General features: G+C 42.1%; 1 protein-coding gene across 9 annotated transcripts in view; it reads left to right on the top strand.

Annotated features, from left to right (window-relative positions):
- rfc4 (replication factor C (activator 1) 4) overlaps positions 1-12,414 on the top strand; it is a 75,740-nt gene extending 63,326 nt beyond the window's left edge. For 7 of the 9 annotated variants that reach the window (XM_088426638.1, XM_088426634.1, XM_088426632.1 and 4 more), the window contains 2 exons: positions 7,482-7,595; positions 11,943-12,414. In XM_088426638.1, coding sequence (XP_088282764.1) covers positions 7,482-7,595; positions 11,943-12,038 — 210 coding nt within the window. In that variant the 3' untranslated portion in view covers positions 12,039-12,414. The remainder of the gene's footprint in view (positions 1-7,481; positions 7,596-11,942) is intronic. The other 2 variants (XM_088426640.1, XM_088426639.1) reach the window with 1 other exon arrangement.
- The last annotated feature ends 9,801 nt before the right edge of the window (positions 12,415-22,215 follow it).

Here is a 22,215-nt window from a genome sequence, read left to right as displayed (position 1 = left end):
AACATATTTGATGGCGGATCATCACAAAAATTTGAACAATTGTGCCTCACAGTCAGATAAAACATCACAGCAAATTTGAAGTCGATCAGGTCAAGCGTTTGGGAGAAAAAAGGAGCAGTTCGGGACCTGCAAATGAGCAAAAACGGGCCAAAAGTGCACATTCAAAAATTCATAACTCTCTTTCTGTACATCTGAGCACATGGCTCGCGCTGACTTTTTTGTAGGGCTCGAGGTCCTACATAAGGCTACAAATTTTTGGAGCTCTAGGTCAAACGGGCCGGGAGTGAGAGGCTATTTTCCACTCATAAGGCCATTTTGGGGCCAATTACAGCCACTTTTTTCGTTTTGGCGAGTCATCTGACTTTGAGGTGGCGTGCAGACTACGCCCATTATCGAAAAGTCGTAAAATTTTAAAACCTTAATATTCCATGTCTTAATGATATTCTGACCAATTTTCATTTGTTTTACTCAAACAGACTGAGCACCATACATGAAAGTGTAAAAAATAACATTTTAATCAACCACTAGGCGGCGCTAGTAGGTATTTAAAAAAACTTTTTTTAAAGGTGTTAAAGACATAAGTTTCCATGTGTCTATGAAGTTTTAGATTTTTTTAAGCTAGTACATCAAAGTTATTAAGGTTTTTGTCCCTCTTGGCGAAGGAAAAATTGAACACATAATTTGAAGCCACGCCCCTATCATATATGTCAGCGGATCTGCACCAAATTTTGCCCACTTGTGCCCCTATGTGTGAATATGGACCACAGCAAATTTGAAGGCGATTGAGTAAAGCGTTTAGGAGAAACAAGGAGCAGTTTGGGACCTGCAAACGTGCAAAAATGGGCCAAAAATGCACATTCAAAAATTCATAACTATTTTTCTGTACATCTGAGCACATGGCTCGCGCTGACTTTTTTGTAGGTCTCTAGGTCCTACATATGCCTAAAAATTTTCGTAGCTCTAGGTCAAACGGGCCGGGACCAGGTGCACTTTTTCGACCTTAGGTGGCGCTGCAGAGCCATTTTTTTTGCAATCTTTTGGAAAACACAAAAATATCCAATTTTTCACCGGGCCCGACAAATGTGCAAATTTTGGTGACTTTTCGTGCATGTTTAGGCCCTCAAAAATGGAAAAGCGCTGCACAAAAAATATAGCAAATCCTTAATGTTTTTATGTACTCTGCTGAGCCCCTTGAAGTGATATCCCTTAAATGTTTTCTGAAAAGCCAGGGGCCATGCCTTATGCCCTCCACAAATGAGTACGATGTTTCCACAGTGGGTGTGGCCCATACGGCATTGAGAGTCACAAAACTGTAACAATAAAAGCTGCAGTAACTCCACCCACATTATCCCACCTTGTCTAAAATTTACATATTTGGTAATAGTCCTGCACTGAAATGATCTACAACTAATTTTTCATCATTCATAGTCCTTGTTCATACCCCGACCTGTTCATACCCCAACGTGCACAGGTCTGCGAGGGCCCTTTATAGCTGCTTGCAGCTCTAGTTATTATTATTATTCTCCCGAATGAATTGCATTTTTGAGGGCATAAACATGCACGAAAAGTCACCGAAATTCGCACACTCATCGGGCCTTCTGTAAAATTTGGTATTTTGGTGTGTTCATACGTAAAATCTAAAAAATTGATTTTTAGCGCCACCTAGTCGCACACTTCTCCTGGGTAACGGCCAGTTTCACCTAGAGTTTTGAAAATTTTCAGGCATATATAAGACTTGAAGACCTACAAAAAAGTTATAGAACACCATCACCATATGCTAGGATATACAGAACCAGAGATATGAATTTTTTTATGTGCCTTTTTGGACCGTTTTTGGATGTTTGCAGATACCAAGTTCTTCCTAATATCTACTAAACGGTTGACCCGATATACTTTATATTTGACATGCTTCATTATCAGCCTTAGGACCACAACTGAACAAAATTTTAAGAAGATCGGCCAACATATATGATGGGGGCGGGGCTTTAAATTATGCGTTTCAAATTTCCTTCGCCATGAGCAACAAAAACCTTAATAACTCAAATGTGCAAGCTTTAAAAAATCTGAAATTTTACAGAAAATTGACTTATTTCCTTGAAATATCTGCATGATAAATTTTCAAACCATTTACAGCGCCACCTAGTTAGAGGTAAAAATGTCATTTTTTAAACTTTCATGTATTGCGCAAAGCCCATATGAGTAAATGAACTGAAAATTTATCCAGATAGCATCGAGACTTAGATAAAATGGCTTTTCAAATTTTACGACTTTGTGAAAAAGGGGGTGGTCTGTATGCCAAATCAAAGTCAAAATCAGCAAAACTTGCCCATATGATCTTTAAAACTGTAGCCCCTTCCGACCCGTTTGACCTAGAGCTACGAATTTTTTTATGCATATGAAGGACCTCAAGACCTACAAAAATATTATAGAGCGCCATGTGTTAGGATGTACAGAACCAGAGTTATCAATTGTTGAATGTAGGATTTGGCCCGATTTTCTAAATTTTTCGGTACCGAAACCCTTGACCCGATCAACTTCTAATTTGGCGTGCCCCATTATCTGACACGGTGGGACACCTGGACAAAATTTCGTGAAGATCATCTAAAATATATGATGGGGGTGAGGCTTCAAAATAGGTGTTTCAAACTCAAATTTCCTTCCCCATGAGCAACAAAAACCTTAATAGCTCCAATGTGCAAGCTTGAAAAAATCTGAATCTTGACAGAAAATTTACTAATTGTGTCATGAAAATATCTGCATGATAACTTTTCTATTTAAATACAGTGCCACCTAGTTACAGACAAAAATGTAATTTTTTAAACTTTCATGTATTGTGCAAAGCCCATAAGAGTAAAAGAACTGAAAATTTGTTCGAATACCATCGAGACTTAGAGAAAATTAGTTTTTAAATTATACAACTTTGTGATAAAGGGGGTGGTCTGTTTGCCACCTCAAAGTCGGAGTTTGCCCAAATCAGCAAAACTTGCTGTAATATAGCCCAGATGATCCTTCAAACGGCAGAACTGCAAAATTTTTTATACATATGTTGGACCTCAAGACCTACAAAAACATTATAGAGCGCCATATGTTAGGATGTACAAAACCAGAGTTATCAGTTATTGAATGTAGCATTTGGCCCGATTTTCTACATTTTTCGGTACCGAAACCCTTGACCCGATCAACTTCACATTTGGCGTGCCTCATTATCTCACATAGGGGCACACCTGGGCAAAATTTCGTGAAGATTGGCTAACATATATGATGGGGGTGGGTCTTCAAAATACGTGTTTCAAACTTAAATTACATTCGGCATGACCAACAAAAACCCTAATAACTACAATGTTCAAGCTTTAAAAAAATCTGAAACTTTACAGAAAATACTATTGACGACCTTAAAATATCTGAATGGTTATTTTTCAAATAAAATGTAGCGCCACCTAGTTACAGACAAAATTTTCATGAAATTGAATTTGCATATTTGATGCATTAATGGCCTTTTGTAAGTCTTCCATTGCTGCCACCCTCTATTAAACTGTTGACGCATCAACTTTCAATTTGGCCTAGAACTTTATCAGACTTAGAGGCACAACTGGTCCAAAAATAGTCACTGTCCCATGAAATAAATGATGGAGGTGTGCTTTCAAATCATGAGGTCAATGTTTCCTTCGCCCAGAGTGACAAAAACCTTTCTAACTCAGCTGAACAAGCTTTAAAATATCTTAAAATTGACAGTAGCATTTAGACTCATGGTCCAAATCTTCTACATGACACATTTCCAAATTACCAATAGCGACACCTGGTGGCAGACAAAAAAGTTATTTTTTACCCTTTCATGTTCTCTGCTATGCCGGTTTCAGTAAATTCTCTGAAAATTAGGAGAATATTGAAGACATAGCGAACATTATGAATCTCAAGTTTCATGACTCTTCAAATTTCAGCGTGGCCTTTACACCGCCTCAAAGTCCGAAGCCTGGTCAGACCGGTAAAACTTAATGTAATTGGACCAACATGATCTTCTCTAAATTTTATTTCATGGGAGTACAATGCTAAACACACTTCTTTTCCTCGTAGTGTGGGCGCCACCTGGTGGCAGAAAAAAATACACTTTCATAATCTGTGCTATGCTGGTTTCAGTAAATTCACTGAAAATTATTTAGGAGAATATTTAGACATAGGGAAAAATATGAATCTGAAATTTTATGAATCTTCTAATTTGGGCGTAGCCTTTACACCTCAAAGTTGCCTCAAAGTCCAATGTCTGACCAGACCGATAAAACTTAATATAATTCAAATAAGATTATCTGCTATAAATGTCATTTCATGGTAATACATTGTTAAACACACTTTTTTTCTCGTACTGTGGGCGCCGCCTGGTGGCAGCAAACAATTACATATTTACTTTTATGTACCTTTTTGAGCCTGTCAAAGTAATATGAAATTTTTTCAGACAGGCCTTCAGACACGCTTAATTTCTTCTACCAAATATTACGATGTTTTGATAATGGCCGTGACCTATTCAACAGTGCTCATTACGACCATTTATCATAACAGTAAAAGCTAATGTAGTTTGTCCCAGATGATCGCATCTTCTCACGACTTCACATGTTGATTGAAAGTCAATTCCTACGGACATCAACAGAGATATATTCCATCGTAGTGCTACAATCACCTCGTGGCAGAAAATATATTACCAAGTTTGCGATTCCAGCACGAATACATTCATACCCAAATTTGTTCATACCTCAAACTGTTCATCCTTCAACGTGCACATGTCTGCGAGGGCCCCTTATAGCTGCGTGCAGCTCTAGTTATTATTATTATTATTATTATTATTATTCTCCAGAGTAATTCGCAAATGTGAGGGCCTAAACATGCACAAAAAGTCACCAAAATTTGCACACTCATCGGGCCTGCTGTAAAATTAGGTATTTTGGTGTTTTCATACATAAAATCTAAAAAATTGATTTTTAGGCCACCTAGAGTCGAACACTTCTCCGGGGTCACGGCCAGTTTCACCTTGGGCTTTGAATTTTTTTTAGGCATATATAGCACCTGAAGACCTACAAAAAAGTTATAGAGCGCCATATGCTAGGATGTACAGAACCAGAGATATGAATTTTTTTATGTGCCTTTTTGGACCATTTTTGGATGTTTGCAGGTAGCAAATTCTTCTTAATAGCTCCTAAACAATTAAGCCGATCAACTTTAAATTTGATGTGCTCCATATTCACGCTTAGGGCTACATTTGGGTGCAATTTCCTGACGATCGGCCAACGTACATATATGATGGCGGCGGGGCTTTAAATTATGTGTGTCAAATTTCCTTCGCCATGAGGAACAAAACCCTTAACTCCAATGTGCAAGCTTCAAAAAAATCTGACATTTTACACAAAATTTACTAGTTATGTCCTTAAAATATCTGCATGATAAATTTTAAAATTATTAACAGCGCCACCTAGTTACAGACAAAAATGTCATTTTTTTAAACTTTCATGTATTGTGCAAAGCCCAAAAGAGTAAATGGACTGAAAATGTGTACGAATAGCATCGAGACTTAGATAAAATGGGTTTTCAAATTTTACGACTTTGTGATTAGAGTGGTGGCCACCTCAAAGTCGGAGTTTGCCCAAATCAGCAAAACTTGCTATAATTTAGCCCAGATGATCCTTCAAACGGCAGCCCCTTCTGACCCGTTTGACCTAGAACTACGAGATTTTTTAATGCATATGTAGGACCTCAAGACCTACAAAAACATTATAGAACGCCATATGTTAGGATGTACAAAACCAGAGTTATCAATTATTGAATATAGCATTTGGCCCGAGTTTATACATTTTTCGGTACCGAAACCCTTGACCCGTTCAAATTCAGATTTGGCGTGCCCCATTATCTGACATAGGGCACCACTTAGGCAAAATTTCGTGAAGATCGGCCAACATATATGATGGGGGTGAGGCTTCAAAATACATGTTTGAACTCAAATTTCGTTCGCCATGAGCAACAAAAACTCTAATAACTCCAATGTGCAAGCTTTAAAAAATCTGAAACTTTACAGATAATTTACTCATCATAGCTTTAAAATATCTGCATGGTTGAATATCAACTTAATGATATCGCCACCTAGTCACAGACAAAAAAGTCAATTTTTAAACTTTGTGTTGTGCTAAGCTTGTCAGAATAAATGTACTGAAGATTTGTCCGAATAGCATCCAGACTCAGAGATTAAAGGTATCCAAATTTTATGACTTTGTGATAAAGTGGGTGGTCTGTATGCAACCCCAAAATCTGAGTTTGCTCAAGTCATCTAAACTTACTGTAATTGAGCCCAGGTGATCATAAAACGAGAGTCAGTTCTGACCCGTTTGACCTAGAGCTACGAAATTGTTTATGTATATGTAAGACCTCAAGACCTACAAAAACATCATAGAGCGCCATGTGTTAGGATGTACAGAACCAGAGTTATCAATTGTTGAATGTCGCATTTGGCCCGATTTTGTACATTTTTCGGTACCAAAACCCTATACCCGATCAACTTCACATTTGAGGTGCTCCATTACCTGACAGAGTGGCACCATTGGGCAAAATTTCATTAAGATCGGCTAATTTATATGATGGGGGCGGGGCTTCAAAATACTTGAATCATATTTCCTATGCCACCAGTGTAAAGAACCTTAATATTTCAGGTTTCGCACTCTGCTACTCCTGTTTGAGCAATTTAACAGTACCAATAGCGACACCTGGTGCCGGACAAAAGAGATAGTTTATCCACTTTCATGTTCTCTGCTATGCTGCTTTCAGCAAATTCACTGAAAATTAGCCAGGAGAATATTGAGACAAAGCGAACATTATGAAACTCAAACTTCATGACTCTTCAATTTTGGTCAAGTTTGCCATTTCAATAACTTAGTTGAGCCCGTTGGACAAATGCGAATACAAATGTTACCTTTTCTAGTTATGATTATTACTGTCTCTGGATAAAAGTACCTTGTTAGTTTTTGTACTTTAATGTTGTGATATAGGTCGACTTCCTCCCACACTTCTGCGTGATGCGAATGTGTTTTCCTTTCTCCAAGGTAAACAAAATAAGCAATCGAATTGGAGACCAGTCAACGACTGTACTTTTGATAGCTTTGATTGGCTGACTTTGTGGCACGTTCATACAGTGTGCCAACGATGAGCGTGAAGAGGGGACAAATCAGAGCCAGCGATTGAGCAAGCGGGAGGGATATGAGCCAGCAATGACATATATTAAGCGAGCTAAATCTTTTACTGTGCTCAAAATCTATCATTGCTCGCTGAATGTCTTTTTCTGTACTCAAAATCCATCATATTTTGATGTGTCCAATGGATGCACGTTACTTGAAAGTATGCATCCCTGTCAAAGTTTATGCGTCTAAGACGCAGGCAAACAAGAGCACCGCTAAAATCGCACAAGACCTCACATCACATCGTTTCATGTTTTTTTTTTTTTATGTTGTCAGAGCATGGTGGATGAAGGCTACACTGCTACACAGATCCTGAGTCAACTTCATGAATATATCATTGAACATGACTTCAGTGACGAGCACAAGTCTGCCATCACTGAAAAAATGGCGGTAGGATACCTGATACAGCTTTATAATGATAAACGTGATGAGATGTACAGAAATCCCTCATTTTTCGCGGTTGACTGGATTACACCCCCCCCCACACACACACACACACACACACACACACACACACACGCGATAAGTGAAAAACAGCAGTCTCACACACACATATATTTAAGACAAACATTACTGCATTACACATTTAAGACTTAAATTATTAAACATTATACAGTAACTCCTGTTATCCCTTCCCATCCCTTTGTCTCACGGAGCGCTGTGGTTATATTAGCGGTGCCTGGAAGTCTTAATTAAAGTGAAGCCTGGAGCTGACCATACATGGTAACAATCAGAGTTTGCACTTAGAAATCCTATTTAGTACAAAAGAAATCTAGGTAAGAGATTTACAATGCTCTGGTACAGCACTGCGCTTTGCTGCTCTTCCTTTGCATCTACCTAACAGCGTGTGTGGGTTTCATAAGCGAGACGGGCACTACTGTAAGACACGTGATTGGCTCCCGCGTGACCATCGACCAGAGGGCAGGAGTAGATGACAACTTGGGTAGCTCATGCAACCTACTACACTTTTTAGAAACAGGAATATGGTCCTCCTCTGCCAATCAAAATGAAAACAGACAAAACAGACGAGCATCAAATTTGCACTCCCTATGTGGCTATTTGTCAGAGAAATCTCAGAAAAGAAGACTAGGACAAGCCTAGCTGCTTAAACAGCAAAAAGAGTAACTCAGACCAGCCAAGATTGACTTTTCTATGCCGGCATAGGGAAAAAAGCTTGGGCAAATGTAACTCGTGGGTCTTCCAACGCTAGTTTTCCACTCGCCCAGCCGTTCCCCCCGGCTTTTATTGAATAGAAGCATAGCAGATTACAAGACACAACAAAAGAGCCAGCCGGGCGCCACCGGCAGCTGGGCCAAGGTCCCGGCTCACACTTTCGTGCGTCAACAGTTCTATCTAAGGACAGGGTCAAGATGAACTAGGATTGCATAAATGGGTAACAATGAACTAAGCTCATAATGATAACAACCTAATATATGATTCCCTTCACACTATTTTGATTGAAATATTGTAAAAGTGCATATTCCAATGCCACATCATTTAACTACTTATAAGACATTTTGTAAAGGCAAGCTATGTCTGTCTTAAGAATTTCATGATTAAGGCAGACTATTTGGGTACATTGCCAATAAAAACATTGTAGTCTATTCCAAAACATTCTCAATTAATCTCACATAACCTATATACATCAAGGTAATAATTTGACAGGATGCCATCCAGGAGAAAGATCCCCGGAATGTGCACCAATGACAGTGTCTTGGAACAAAAAGTATTTGCAAGGTACACCCTACAAAGATGCTAAAATTATATTGTATGTAATGGCTTTTCTTTCAGAGAGCCAGAAAAAGGTAAGTCAAAGCAGCATATGCGATCATGTGACAGGACATAAGCGTACAACTTGAGACCATTGATTTTAACAAAGGTACAATGTACCCCCATGTTACAACCTCCCTGACTTACGTTATTTTCATGTTGCGACGTGGAATACTGAGTTGTTTCATCCCCTCTTTATGACATTTTCCCGGATTTGCAATTCTCAGGACCCTAGGGGCTTGGCTGTATTTGTGTTGTTTCGTCTCCATCTGCAGGCGTTTTTAGGTAATTACACTTATTTTCAGTTGCCATCCCGGCAACGCGTCACTACAATTCTGCTATGGGTCGGCGTCTCCTCACGAAGATGGTGGTCTGCTATTGGTCGGCCTCACTTGTTTCAAAATGGCGGAACGGGAAAGTTTGTTCGATTCTTAGTGGTTCTAAAACCGTATTTATAGTGCAAAGACCCAAGATTGCTCGTGATGTTAAAGAGAGAGGTAAGAAGATCATTTATATGGAAACGATGCTGGAGATAATTTATTAGTTAATATGGGCATAACAAGCGGCACTCAAAGGAATATAAATCCTTTCCATATTTTTTATTAGGGCCCGAGCAGCAACCGCTGCGAATTCCCTATTGTTCCTCTCCAGATTCTTAGGGCCCGAGCAGCGACCGCTGCGAGGTCCCTATTTTTCATCCCCAGATTATTATTATGAGGGCCTAGGACCCGAGCAGCGACCGCTGCAAAGTCCCTATTGTTCCTGTCCAGATTATTAGGGCCCGAGCAGCTACCGCTGCGAGAGCCCTCTTGTTTTTCTCCGGATTATTAGGGCCCGAGCAGCTACCGCTGAAACTTTGTAGGCAAATGAAGGACTGTAAGACCTACAAAAAAGTCAATAGAAGTGATGTGCTAGGATGTACAGAAAAATTATGAATTTTTTTAATATGCAGTTTTGTCCCATTCTTAGACATTAGCTGGTCTCAAACTAGTGCCTTTTTCTCTTAAACGATTCACCCCATTATCTTCAACTTTGCCATGAATCATTATCCAACTGAGGGGCACACATAGGCCAAATATCGTGAAGATCTCTTGACATAAAAGATGGGGCGGAGCTTCAACTTATGTTTAATACTTCCTTCGCCAAGAGTGACAAAAATCTTAATAACTCAGCTATGACAGCTTCAAACCATCTGAAACTTTCCTGGGCCTTTAAAAGTCATGCAATAATACAGCTATGTGATAAACTTTCAAATCATTTACAGCGCCATCCAGTGGCGGACAAAAATCTCATTTTTTATACTTTTATGTACTGTGAAATGCCTTTTTGACTAAATGAACTCAAAAATGATCAGAAAAGCTATGACACATTGGAACATTAAGGTTCTCAACTTTTATGACTTTTCATTGAAGGGCGTGGCCTTTATGCCAACTCAAAATCCGATGTCTCGCCAAAACGGTAAAAGTTGCTGTAATTGGACCTAGACGATCTGGTATTTTTAAAACTTCGTATATGGGATGGGAGTCCAATGTGAAATACACCTACAAGCCTATTTTTTAATTATAGTACGAGCGCCACCTAGTGGCAGCAAAAAATATAGCAAATCCTTAACGTTTTTATGTACTCTGCTGAGCCCCTTGAAGTGATATCCCTTAAATGTTTTCTGAAAAGCCAGTGGCCATGCCTTATGCCCCCCACAAATCAGTACAATGTTTCGACAGTGGGTGTGACCTAAATGGCATTGAAAGTCACAAAATTGGAACAATAAAAGCTGCAGTAACTCCACCCACATTGTCCCACCTTGTCTAAATTTTACATATTTGGTAAGAGTCCTGCACTGAAGTCATCTACAACTACTTTTTCATCGTTCATAGTCCTTGTTCATATCCCGACCTGTTCATACCCCAACGTGCACAGGTCTGCGAGGGCCCTTTATAGCTGCTTGCAGCTCTAGTTATTATTATTATTTACTGTGCAGCGCTTTTCCATTTTTGAGGGCCTAAACATGCACGAAAATTTTGCACAGTTACATGATACTGAAGCTGACAAACCAGGAAGTGGACAATGTGATTGGCTGCTGCAGCCGAAGAGGACTCATGTATGATTCACAATGAGAGGAGGCACGCTTGAGTTGCCCCTTAAGGCGGATGACGCGGGATGGATAAAAACGTGCCGGTTTTGAGAGATTTGGACATTTTTAAGTAACCGTGACTTTCAAAATTGCGATTATATTGGCAGTACGGTTATGAGCCAATGCCAAGTACACAGCCAACTACATGATCCACATGGGGAGATAGTTGCAGTTTACTGTCTGAATGTGTGTTAATGTCATACTCAAACTTGCAAGTCTATCATAGGCTCGGTGGTAGAGTGGTCGGCTGTGGGTTCGAACCCCCGACCAGCAAGACCATGTCGAAGTGTCCTTGAGCAAGACACTGAATCCCCAATTGCCCCTGATGCTTCGTTATCAGTAGGTAAATGACTAGTTAGTGTAAAGCGCTTTGAGTAACCAAGGTAGAAAAAATGTTATATAAGTGAAAGTCCATTTGCCAAGCCCATATTTTTACTTTTGCAACTTCATTCTCCTCTCATGCTTAGCACATTCTGATTTTTCATGCAAATGTGGGGGTAATGCCAGGAATGGCTGGAACTCAACTCATTTTGTCCCACTGCAAATGTCCTGTTAGACCCAATTCTACCATGCGTGACCATGCGTGCGTATTGCGTGAAAGTGAAGACTCCACCAATGTGCACAGCTAAACTGAAAATAGGGCCACCATATTTCTTATGGTTTTAATGAGTGTGCGTCCACTGCCTGCACTCAAAGTAACTGGTGACCTCTTCTTTCTGTACCTTGGCAAATTATATCTGTCTGTCTTTCCCATCCCTGACACAAGATACCAGAGTATAAGAAGTCAATTAATTTGTTTGCATTATCAACTGCTACTTGTGTTTGGTCTATTTCAGGTGATGGACAAATGCCTGTCAGATGGTGCAAATGAATACCTGCAGCTGCTTAGCCTATTTTCAGCAATCCTGCTGAAAGCTCCTCAACACAACTGAAAGTTCAACACTACCAAGTGGAATTTTTGAACATTCGCCCAGCAAGACCAAACACACACCCAATCCCATCAATCTAGTATATCAGTTGCATGATTGAATTCTATACTTGAGGTTTTTTTTGTTTTGTTTGTGTTTTAAATCACAGATAGGTGTACTTTTATGGTGTGAGCTACCATTTTTTTGTTCTTTACTTAATATGTACATTAATATTTTTGTTTGATGGCAGCAGCTGATGCAGTTAACCGATTTGTTCTGATTTGAAAAAGGTTAACTTATACCACTCTAGAACTGTCAGTTTAAAAATTGTCTGTATTATCTTGTCAAAAGCATGAATAATTTTGAATGATGAATAATAACTAACAAATGATGTCTGCAAGTTGGTTGTGTACTAATTCTCAACCATTCCTAGAATTATAAGAATAGTGGTATAAACTAAACCTCAGGTTGCAATAATACCTGTTTAATGTTCTATAGCCTTGTGCCTGGAAATCAAATCCCCTGAGAATCCGAATCATACAAGTTAAGTTTAGTAGTTTTGATTTTGGTAATGTAATATAGTTTAAATTTGTGCCATTCTAATTGTATGCATTATTTCATTTCTATTATTTACTTTTGTATGGTACTTTTTTAAACAACCGTCCATCCATCCATTTTCTAGACCCACTTATCCTCACAAGCAGTGGTCCCCAACCCTAGGTCCGCAAACCGGTACCGGTCCGTGGATCAACCGGTACTGGGCCGCGTGGACTGCACACGAAATAATGTTTTGGAGATGATTTAGTTTAATGGTACGCGTGCACCGAACGCGAACGAGGCGAACAAGCGGAGCGTTTTGTATTGTAGTCAATGGAGTTCGCGTGACTGGGGGCGAATTCACGTCGGGCGACGCAATGGACGCGAATGGAGCGACCAAATGGCCGCACGCGGTCACGAGAAGTGAAATTTTGCCTTTCGCATTAATTTTTTTTTGGTTATTTACTTTTTCCCGCGTTTCGAGTCGCCACAGCCAATCAACTTCGGGAACATTCAACAACTCACGCAGGGGGGCAGGAATGAATCATGACGGCTGCTTTGCGGTGACCGGGAGTGGTCCAACACGGCCAGCTGAGCTTTCAATACGAAACAGCCAAGCAAGAGCCCTCACCTGGCTTGTCGAAAGGCGGAAGCGAGAACTTGGGACAACTGGTATGTGCAGCGTTTGCGTCACTTAACAGCTGCTGAACCGTAGTTACTGTGCTAAGCTAACGATAGCGCAGCATTGTCAGCACAATATTTAGCACGGTCTCAGCCACTCGATTGCGACATTGAAACTTTTATTTTTTGGCAGGCGAGTGTTGCCGCAAAGAATAAAGGTGCTGTCTGTGAAAATATTGGCTCTGTCACATCCCAGAAAAATGAAAGTTCTCAGCAATGCGCTTCTTTCTGGATCTACCGTGAAGTGCACAGCAAGCTCACTCTCCTCTCCTCGCGCGATAAAAAAAAAAAAAGTGGACAAAAAGTACAACAGCATCAGAGAGTCCCGTCCATACGTTTGTGATGTGGTTAATGACACCCCCCCCCCCCCCCCCCCCCCAGGTCCGCAGTCTAAATTGTAGGTGTTGACCGGGCCGTGGTCATCAAAAGGTTGGGGACCACTGCTCAAAAGGGTCACAGGTATGCTGGTACCTATCGCTGTTGTCTGTGAGGAGTAGGCGCCAGCCAGCCAGGGCACACAGAGAAAAACCATTCACACTCACATCAGACCTAAAGACAATTTAGCAGAGGTGGGCATTCGTCAGAGCCCTGCCCCCTTTCCGTCATCGTCAGGCTGTCATTCAATCCAGTTGAAATTGTAATTGTCAGTCCATTGGTGTTTTTTTTGCCCAACCGTCCACCACCAGACGGTGAGAGTGAAATTTGACTTTTTTTTTTTGTTTGTTTGTTTGGGGGGGTTCATCTATCGTCAGGTCTACTTCTGTCTGCGCCCATACCATTTCTTTTTTTTTTTGTTCAGTTTGTAATTACACTTAAAGTTAACACCATGTCTGGTTCTACAATTACATTGCAATTGAAACACAACAGTAATATAAGTGTAATACGAAAACAAAGCCATGTTTATCATTAACACAGCGCTTTGTTGAGATAGCTTATCTCTTAAAAAGGCTTTCCTTTCCTCCTCCTCTTTTCTCCGTTTTCTGCCCTGCGCACCCAAGAGCTTGTGCCTTTTTATTTTTATAAAACGGTACCCCTCTGCCTGATATGATATGCGCGGCGGTGGAGCCAACCATGTATTTGTGTAAATTGTTTACACATCGACTGCGTCTTAGTTGGGCTGCGGGCCTGCGGCTGCCATTTGTGCAGACATTTCCCCCCACTAAAGCAAGTATCAGCTGGGCCAGATGAAATATTCTAAACAAAAAGTGTATTTACTCATGCTTATTTGTTCATTGTGTAGAAAAGGACGGGGCACCTGAGCGGCCACTTTTTTTTTTTTTGTGAGAGCCACTGACGGCGCCCTAAGCACACATGGCGCGCCAGGCAGCAAACGGCTTCACCTGTTGGACGGATCGATTCTGACCTCATTCAAAAAATAATTAAAAAAAAACAGTTTGGGGCTGGGGGGGTTATCCCACTGTAAATAAGTACATAAAAGGTCCCCACTTGTGGGAGAACTTGGCCAAATTACCTATTGGCCAAGTACCTGTGTTTATCCATTTTCAAACAAGACATGACAGTCATTCATCGAGGACATGAAGGAAAAGTTAAAAAGGTGACGTCTAGCAATAACTGAAGTAAAGACTATAGTCTGCAATTCCATAGTTGAATAGTGGGAATAAGCTTCTGGGAGACCAGAAATGCCTGTATGTGGTGATATGGTTGTGGGCCTGGAAAGAACCTTACATATAGTATCAAAATATATTTGCCAGAAAAAAAAAAAACACGTGCAAGACTACAGGGTGATGTCCCACATTTGTCTCAGATATTTGTATTGCTTGGAATACGTCGCACCAACCTTCTCTTAAAATCATGACAACTAAACCCAATGTTAAATTGAATTAGTGTCAAAAGACCACAAATGGAGGTTGTATGACTAACACTCAGTGCAGAGTTCCACCAATGATCCTCAAGAACTAAACCCAATTAATGCTCCCTTCATATATACATACACAGACACATTGTCACAAATGTTCCGGAACGGACAGGATGGGAACCCAGGAACACACTGAAGGCAGTTTTAAAGATATAAAAGGTTTATTAACAAAAAGTGCACGCAATGTGTGAAGTAACAACTCAAGAAGGCAAAAGTACAATTCAGTAACAAAATTGGGATTCAAAGTACAAAACAAAGAGTCATGACAAAAGTTCATGTAACTGAACATGATCAAGGGTGGAGCCAGCAGGACATTGTCATAAAACTCAACAGCTAACAAAATTTAATAAGGCAAAGTAGCAACTAAAACACATATGCTGTAAAACAGAGATACTAGGAAGCGAGGAACTCAGAACAGACATAGAGATTGGATGTGCACAAAGCGATAATCTGGCAACGTCCTTGTGCGTCGGCCGCACTTAAATAGTCCACTGATGACAATGGGCTGCAGGTGTGCGGCTGGTGGCTCCGCCCCCTAGACTGCAGGCAGGACAAGACATTAGGGACACAGAATGTGACACACATACTGTACAATGATTGGATACTGTCATAAATTTGGGAAATTAAAGACTTTTTGTGAAGGCTCAAATTGCAAAAGTACAACCAAAAGAGATGTCAAAAGTAGTCTAAAATAATTACATGTTATTTTCCAATTGATATAATCTATAATATGTGTAACTTGACTCAATACTACTACTTCTCCCTGAAACAACAAACAGGGCTTTCTCTTCAGGCCATCCTCATGTTTGCTACAGAAGTAAACACCTTGCCTCCCTCTGGAATCTAACCGCAACTCAAACTTATTTTTCAATCCGCAATTCGCTTTCCAGTCAGCAGTACCTGTGCAAACATAATGAAAATACCATTTTTCAAGACTTATGATCAGTTTCAAAAAGATATGGACTTAGGTATACAAAACTCCTGGGTTTGGACTCCAATAATATGTAACCAGATATTAGAAAACATTAAACAATGTTATCATTTTTTTACCATTGCCAAATATATTTTGACATTTGATGTGAAAGTAGGGGTACTTTGTTTTTGTTGTTTGACATTTGATTGACAGTTGATCTCATATCCAGCAGTAATAGATCAGCCATGTCCATATTAAAACTACTTTTCACACTTTATTTCAGTTGTTTGATACAAACATTTAGAAGCTGGACTCACATTCAATCAAATAGCTGCCATGTTCTTCAATCTTATTTAGTTTTTCACACAAGATTGCCAAGTCAATGGTTGAATCAGATCACATTGTCTCTGGAGGTTCTCGAAGTGTGCCTGAAGATTTGTAGCTCCACAATGAATGCAACTTCACCCAGTCAAAAAATGGCTCAAATTCTCCTGTGACTGTGCGAATCCACAGTCAGTTACACTGAACCTGGGGGAAGAATATGCACTGTGAATCAGTGTATAGACAGTTTTGTTTTCACACATTATTGTATGTCAAGTAGCTTCTAACAATTGTTGTCATTGCCCAGCCATCCATTGTCTCTCACTTATACAAGGTCAGGGCACGGTGGCCACAGCTTTAGCAGAGTAGCCGGGTGTAACCCCAGTAAAACAAAAATAGAAGAAGAAATAAAAACAAACTGATACCAACATAGTTTAAGGTGCCCCCTCTCCCACGGAGGAAGTGGCGACAACCATGAGCTAATTAAATCAGGGCACACCTGTTCCCTGATTGCAGTCAGTAAGAAATCACCAGACTGCTAACAGCTCTGACAGGACTCTCTTTCTAAATCTTTAGCCTCAACGGTGTCACTGGAGGAAGTTAAAACACACCAAGATTAAGATTATACACAGACACGTTTTGGCCACATGTTTATTGGACTTTCAAGTCTTGGTACATCCGAGTGGCGAGCTATCCTTGACCTTCAATCTCCTTTAGCATATTCCTTGGAAGCTAGTGAATTCTTCTAATCCTTGCCAGCGACATTCCATATTGCCTCAACCACGGCTGCGCTAGGGACGTATTCCCTTGCCTTTTCCTGGAATACATGAACTTGAACAGTGTGTGCAACCCCGTGCATCACATACATGAACTATTAGCAAAAGATTATTTTGTTTGTAATCAATGTTCTTTTGTTTGAATGTTGTCCTAATTTTTTATGGATTTTGGTGATTTGTTAGTGTTACGTGAACCTTAAGGGGCGCGATACTCATTTTTAAAACCTAGTTTAATCTAATAGGCATTAGCACAGTGGTTCTTAACCTTTTTGGAGGCAACGAACCCTACCAGTTTCATTTGCTCATTCACCGAACCCTTACATATATATTGTTGACGGGGGGGTCACAATCTCTCAGTGGCCGAGACCGTGCTGAGTGCTGACTGAGAAGGAGGGCTCACTCTGCTGCTTATCCAGCGCTCTCAAAACAGACCGGTAGGGATTCTCACTCACACACTCCCATATTGCTGTAATCAAAATGAATATATTGCCCTGCATCAATTTCATTTCCTCTATGTTGCCGTTGTCCACCAATTGGTTACTGGTCTAAACTTGATACACTACTTAAAAGATACATATGGAATGGTAGACGCGGGGCATTAATGCGGGGCATTAAACGAACCACGCTTCAACGCAACAAACTAGATGGTGGCTTGGCACTGGTGGTGGGAGTCACAACAAAATGGTATAAGTCAACGCCGATTTGGCATAATAATAATCTACTGTCTGGTAATAAACCTTTTCTTCAAAATGTGTGGGCAGAGAAAGGTATATGGGTTCTTGAAGATGTAAATGGAAAAGAATCTCTACTTAGCTTCAGCGATTTGGTCTTACGTTATGGTATTCCTAGACATTCATTGTTCTTCTATTTTAGACTCAGATCAGCTCTTAAAACGCATAATGTGACTTGGGGTTCAGAGGTTTTTTTGTTTTTTTTTAACTTTCTTACTTGAAGTCAAAGTCAAGTTTATTGTCAATTTCTTCGCATGTGCTTAACATACAAAGGAATCGAAATAGCGTTTCTCACTATCCTCTGCGTTTTACATGTACAATAACAAAGTGCAGGTGCGCAAGATGAGACAAACCTAAAAACTAGATACTTATCTATAGTAATGTAAAGTGCAGTATGTTTGATCTACTTTGCCTAGTGTTGCTAAACTACTAAACAACTAACAACTAAAACTGAAAACTGAATACAAAAAAACAGGTATGGCAAGAGTATCCCAAGACAAGACATAAGTAGCAGCATATGACAGGACAATCCAACAGTACGAGACAAAGCAGGACAACTCTGGCTGTGGTTGTCCCAGTTGTGTGCATTTGAGGTAGTTGTTCTAAGTGTAATCGCTAGTGCAATAGAAGTATAATTATAAATAAACATGGCAGCATCAAGTCTGTGCAAATTTTGCAAGTGCATGAGTAAAGTTTGAGTTTAGGTGGGCGGGGGCAGCTAGGTGTTTCTTCTGGCTGGGGCTGAATGTGAGAGAGCGGAGTGGAGAGAGAGAGAAAGAGAGTTCAGCAGTTTCACGGATGGGAGGGGGGGGGGGGGAGTTCAGCAGTCTCACGGCCTGGTGGATGAAGCTGTTCCTGAGTCGGGTGGTGCGGGAGCGGAGGCTCCTGTACCTCTTTCCGGAGGGCAGGAGGCTGAAGAGACTGTGTGCAGGGTGGCTTGTATCGGTCACAATCGTGACGGCTTTGCGGCCAAGGTGGGTGGTGTACAGGTCTTGCAGGGAGGGGAGCGGAGTACCAATAATCCTCTCAGCTGTCCTCACGATGCGTTGTAGAGCCTTCCTGTTGTAGTCGGTGCAGCTCCCGCCCCACACAGTGATGCAGCTGGTGAGGATGCTTTCGATGGTTCCTCTGTAGAATGTGGTCATGATGGGCGGCGCGGCACTTGCCCGCTTCAGTTTGCGCAGGAAGTAGAGACGCCGTTGTGCTTTCTTGGCCAGAGATGCAGTGTTGGTGGTCCAGGAGAGGTCATCGCTGATGTGCACCCCCAGGAACTTGGTGCTGCTCACCCTCTCCACTGCAGCACCATCGATAGTCAGCGGGGGGTGTTGGGTGCGGCCTCTCTGGAAGCTGACGACCATCTCTTTGGTCTTGCTGATGTTTAGCAGGAGGTTGTTGTCTTTACACCATCCGGTCAGAAGCTCCACTTCTTTCCTGTAGTGGGTCTCGTCGCCGTTGGAGATGAGACCCACCAGTGGTGTGTCGTCAGCAAACTTCACGAGGTGGTTGGAGCTGTGGGTTGCTGTGCAGTCGTGTGTTAGTAGGGTGAAGAGGAGGGGGCTGAGCACACAGCCTTGTGGGGCCCCCGTGCTCAGGGTGATCCTGCCTGAGATGTTGTTGCCAACTCGCACCGCCTGAGGCCTCTGGCTGAGGAAATCCAGCAGCCAGTTGCAGAGTGAGGTGCTGAGGCCCAGTTTGTCCAGTTTGCAGGTGAGCTGTTGGGGTATTATGGTGTTGAACGCTGAGCTGAAGTCTATGAACAGCATTCTCACATATGAGTCTTTCTTGTCCAGGTGGGTGAGTGCCGGGTGGAGGGCAGAGCAGATTGCGTCGTCTGTGGACCGCTTTGCCCTGTAGGCGAACTGATACGGGTCCAGGCTGGGGGGCAGGATGGATTTTATGTGTGACAGAACTAGTCGTTCAAAGCACTTCATGATGATGGGTGTCAGTGCCACCGGACGATAGTCGTTGAAGCAGGATGGGGAGGATTTCTTTGGCACAGGTATGATGGTGGCAGCTTTGAAGCCTGATGGCACAATGGCTTGCCTCAGGGAGGTGTTAAAGATGTCTGTAAAAACATCTTTCAGCTCCTCTGCACAGTCTTTCAGCACCCTGCCAGGGATGTTGTCTGGACCTGCTGCTTTCCGGGTGTTGATGGCGGAGAGTGTCCTCCTCACGCTGGCAGCAGACAGGCACAGAGGCTGGTCGTGCGAAGGTGGTGGTGTTTTCTGTGGGAAGGTGATGTTCTGTTCCTCAAAGCGTGCAAAGAAACTGTTTAGGTTGTTGAGCAGGGTGATGTCGCTCTCACAGCTTTGTGGTGCAGGTTTGTAGTCTGTGATAGCCTGAATGCCCTGCCATAGGCTGTGTGCATTCTTGCTGTCCTTGAAGTGAGAAGTTATCTTGTTTGTGTATTCTTGTTTGGCTTTCCTGATGCCACGGGACAGGTTGGCTCTCGCTGTTCTCAGGGCTGATTTCTCCCCAGGGTTAGGGTTAGAAGGCCTTGTCTCTGGCCCTCAACAGCCTGTGCACATCTTCTGTTAGCCATGGCTTCTGGTTGGCCCGTGTGGTGATCCTCTTGATGTGGGTCACGTCGTCCATGCATTTGGTGATGTAGGAGGTCACCGTGTCTGTGTACTCCTCAATATCTGTGATGCCGTTGTAGGTGGCTGCTTCCTTAAAAATTTCCCAGTCTGTTGACTCAAAGCAGTCCTGTAGGGCTGAGGTCGCCTCCTGTGGCCACACCCTTACTTCTTTCAGTGCAGGTTTGATGGCTTTCACTCTTGGTCTGTATGCCGGCATTAGCATAATAGTGAGGTGGTCAGAGGCGCCGATGTGGGGGAGGGGGATGGCTTTGTACGCTCCTTTGTGCTGAGTGTAAACACAGTCCAAAATGTTATGTCCTCTTGTTGCAAAGTGGATTTGTTGATGAAACATCGGGAGAACAGTTTTGAGATCAGCATGGTTGAAATCCCCCGCGAGGATGATGAAGCCGTCTGGTTGCGCTGTTTGTTGTTCATTGATGGCCTGGTACAGTTCGTTCAGCACCGCACTTCTGTTGCTGTTGTTAGTTGGGGGGATATAAGTAGCGACCAGCAGTATTGAACTTATCTCCCTTGGCAAGTAGAAGGGGCGACACTTCACGATCATGAATTCCGCCAGAGGTGAGCAGTGTTTGTATACTACAGTGGCATCCCGGCACCACGCTTCGCGGATGTTAACACACACGCCGCCACCGTGCGACTTCCCTCCCTCTGCGAGAGCCCTGTCGGATCTGTAGCATGTTAGCTGCTCTAGATGTATAGCGGAGTCCGGAATGTTACTATTTAGCCAGGTTTCCGTGAAAACTAATACACAACAGTCACTCACTTTTCGGTTTGCTGATCTCAGAAGTCGGATATCGTCCATTTTGTTGTCCAGTGAACGAACGTTCGCCAAAAGGATAGATGGTATGGCCGGGCGAGTTGGGTTAGCCTCTAGCCTAGCTCAAATACCTCCGCGCTTGCCCCGCTTCCTCGTCCTGGCGCACCGCTTCCGACGCCTCCTTTCCGGGGGAGGGGTAGCAGGCGAGTCCGGTGAATTAGCAGGCCGGCGTAGCAGTCCCAATCCCCTTAGCGAGTTCTCCAGTTTCGCGTTTAAAAGTTGGCAAATGTTACTTCTCCGGATTTGTAGGAAGACCCGTCGACTGTACACGTATTTTGGCGTAAACTGACCGGAAAAACTTTCAGACAAACACTTGTTTGATGAACAAAACAACGCATTTTCGGAAGAGCGAGTGGCCGCTGCGTCTACACGCGCCGCCATCTTGAATATTCATCTTGAGTTGAAAGAACACCCAATAGTCAAGTGGATTTGTATGGCTCCTAGGAATATTGTCTCCTTTCTGTACTCCAGACTTACCTCCTTTTTACCTCCAAAGCCTAACACTGATGAATGGAGACGCTCATTGGCATCTGGGGGTAGAGAGATAAACTGGGAGGCCTGCTGGGAAAACACTTGTGGTGCTTCACACAATCCCAATCACCAATTTATGCACGTGAAGATGGCTCATAGACCATATCTTACGCCCAGAATTAGACGCTTAATGGGCCAGGCCCCACACCCTTTCTGTATGTTCTGCTCTCAAAATAGAGTGGGAACTTTTATGCATGTAATGTGGGAGTGCCCCAAGATTTATAACTTTTGGGAAAAGGTGATACAGATATTATCAGATGTAATTGATTTTAGGCTAACCATGGACCCCGCATTACACCTTCTGAATGATGACTCAAATTGTATTGACTGAGAAGACCAGGAGAGTTTGGCTTGCCGGTCTGACCGCAGCCAAGAAAATGGTCGTACAGGCTTGGCTTCCACCACATGACTTATCTTC

Source organism: Hippichthys cyanospilos, chromosome 10 (genome assembly GCF_059441005.1).
Source record: "Hippichthys cyanospilos isolate Australia breed blue-spotted pipefish chromosome 10, RoL_Hcya_1.0, whole genome shotgun sequence".
NCBI lineage: Eukaryota > Metazoa > Chordata > Actinopteri > Syngnathiformes > Syngnathidae > Hippichthys > Hippichthys cyanospilos.
This window is presented reverse-complemented; position numbering and strand designations above follow the sequence as displayed.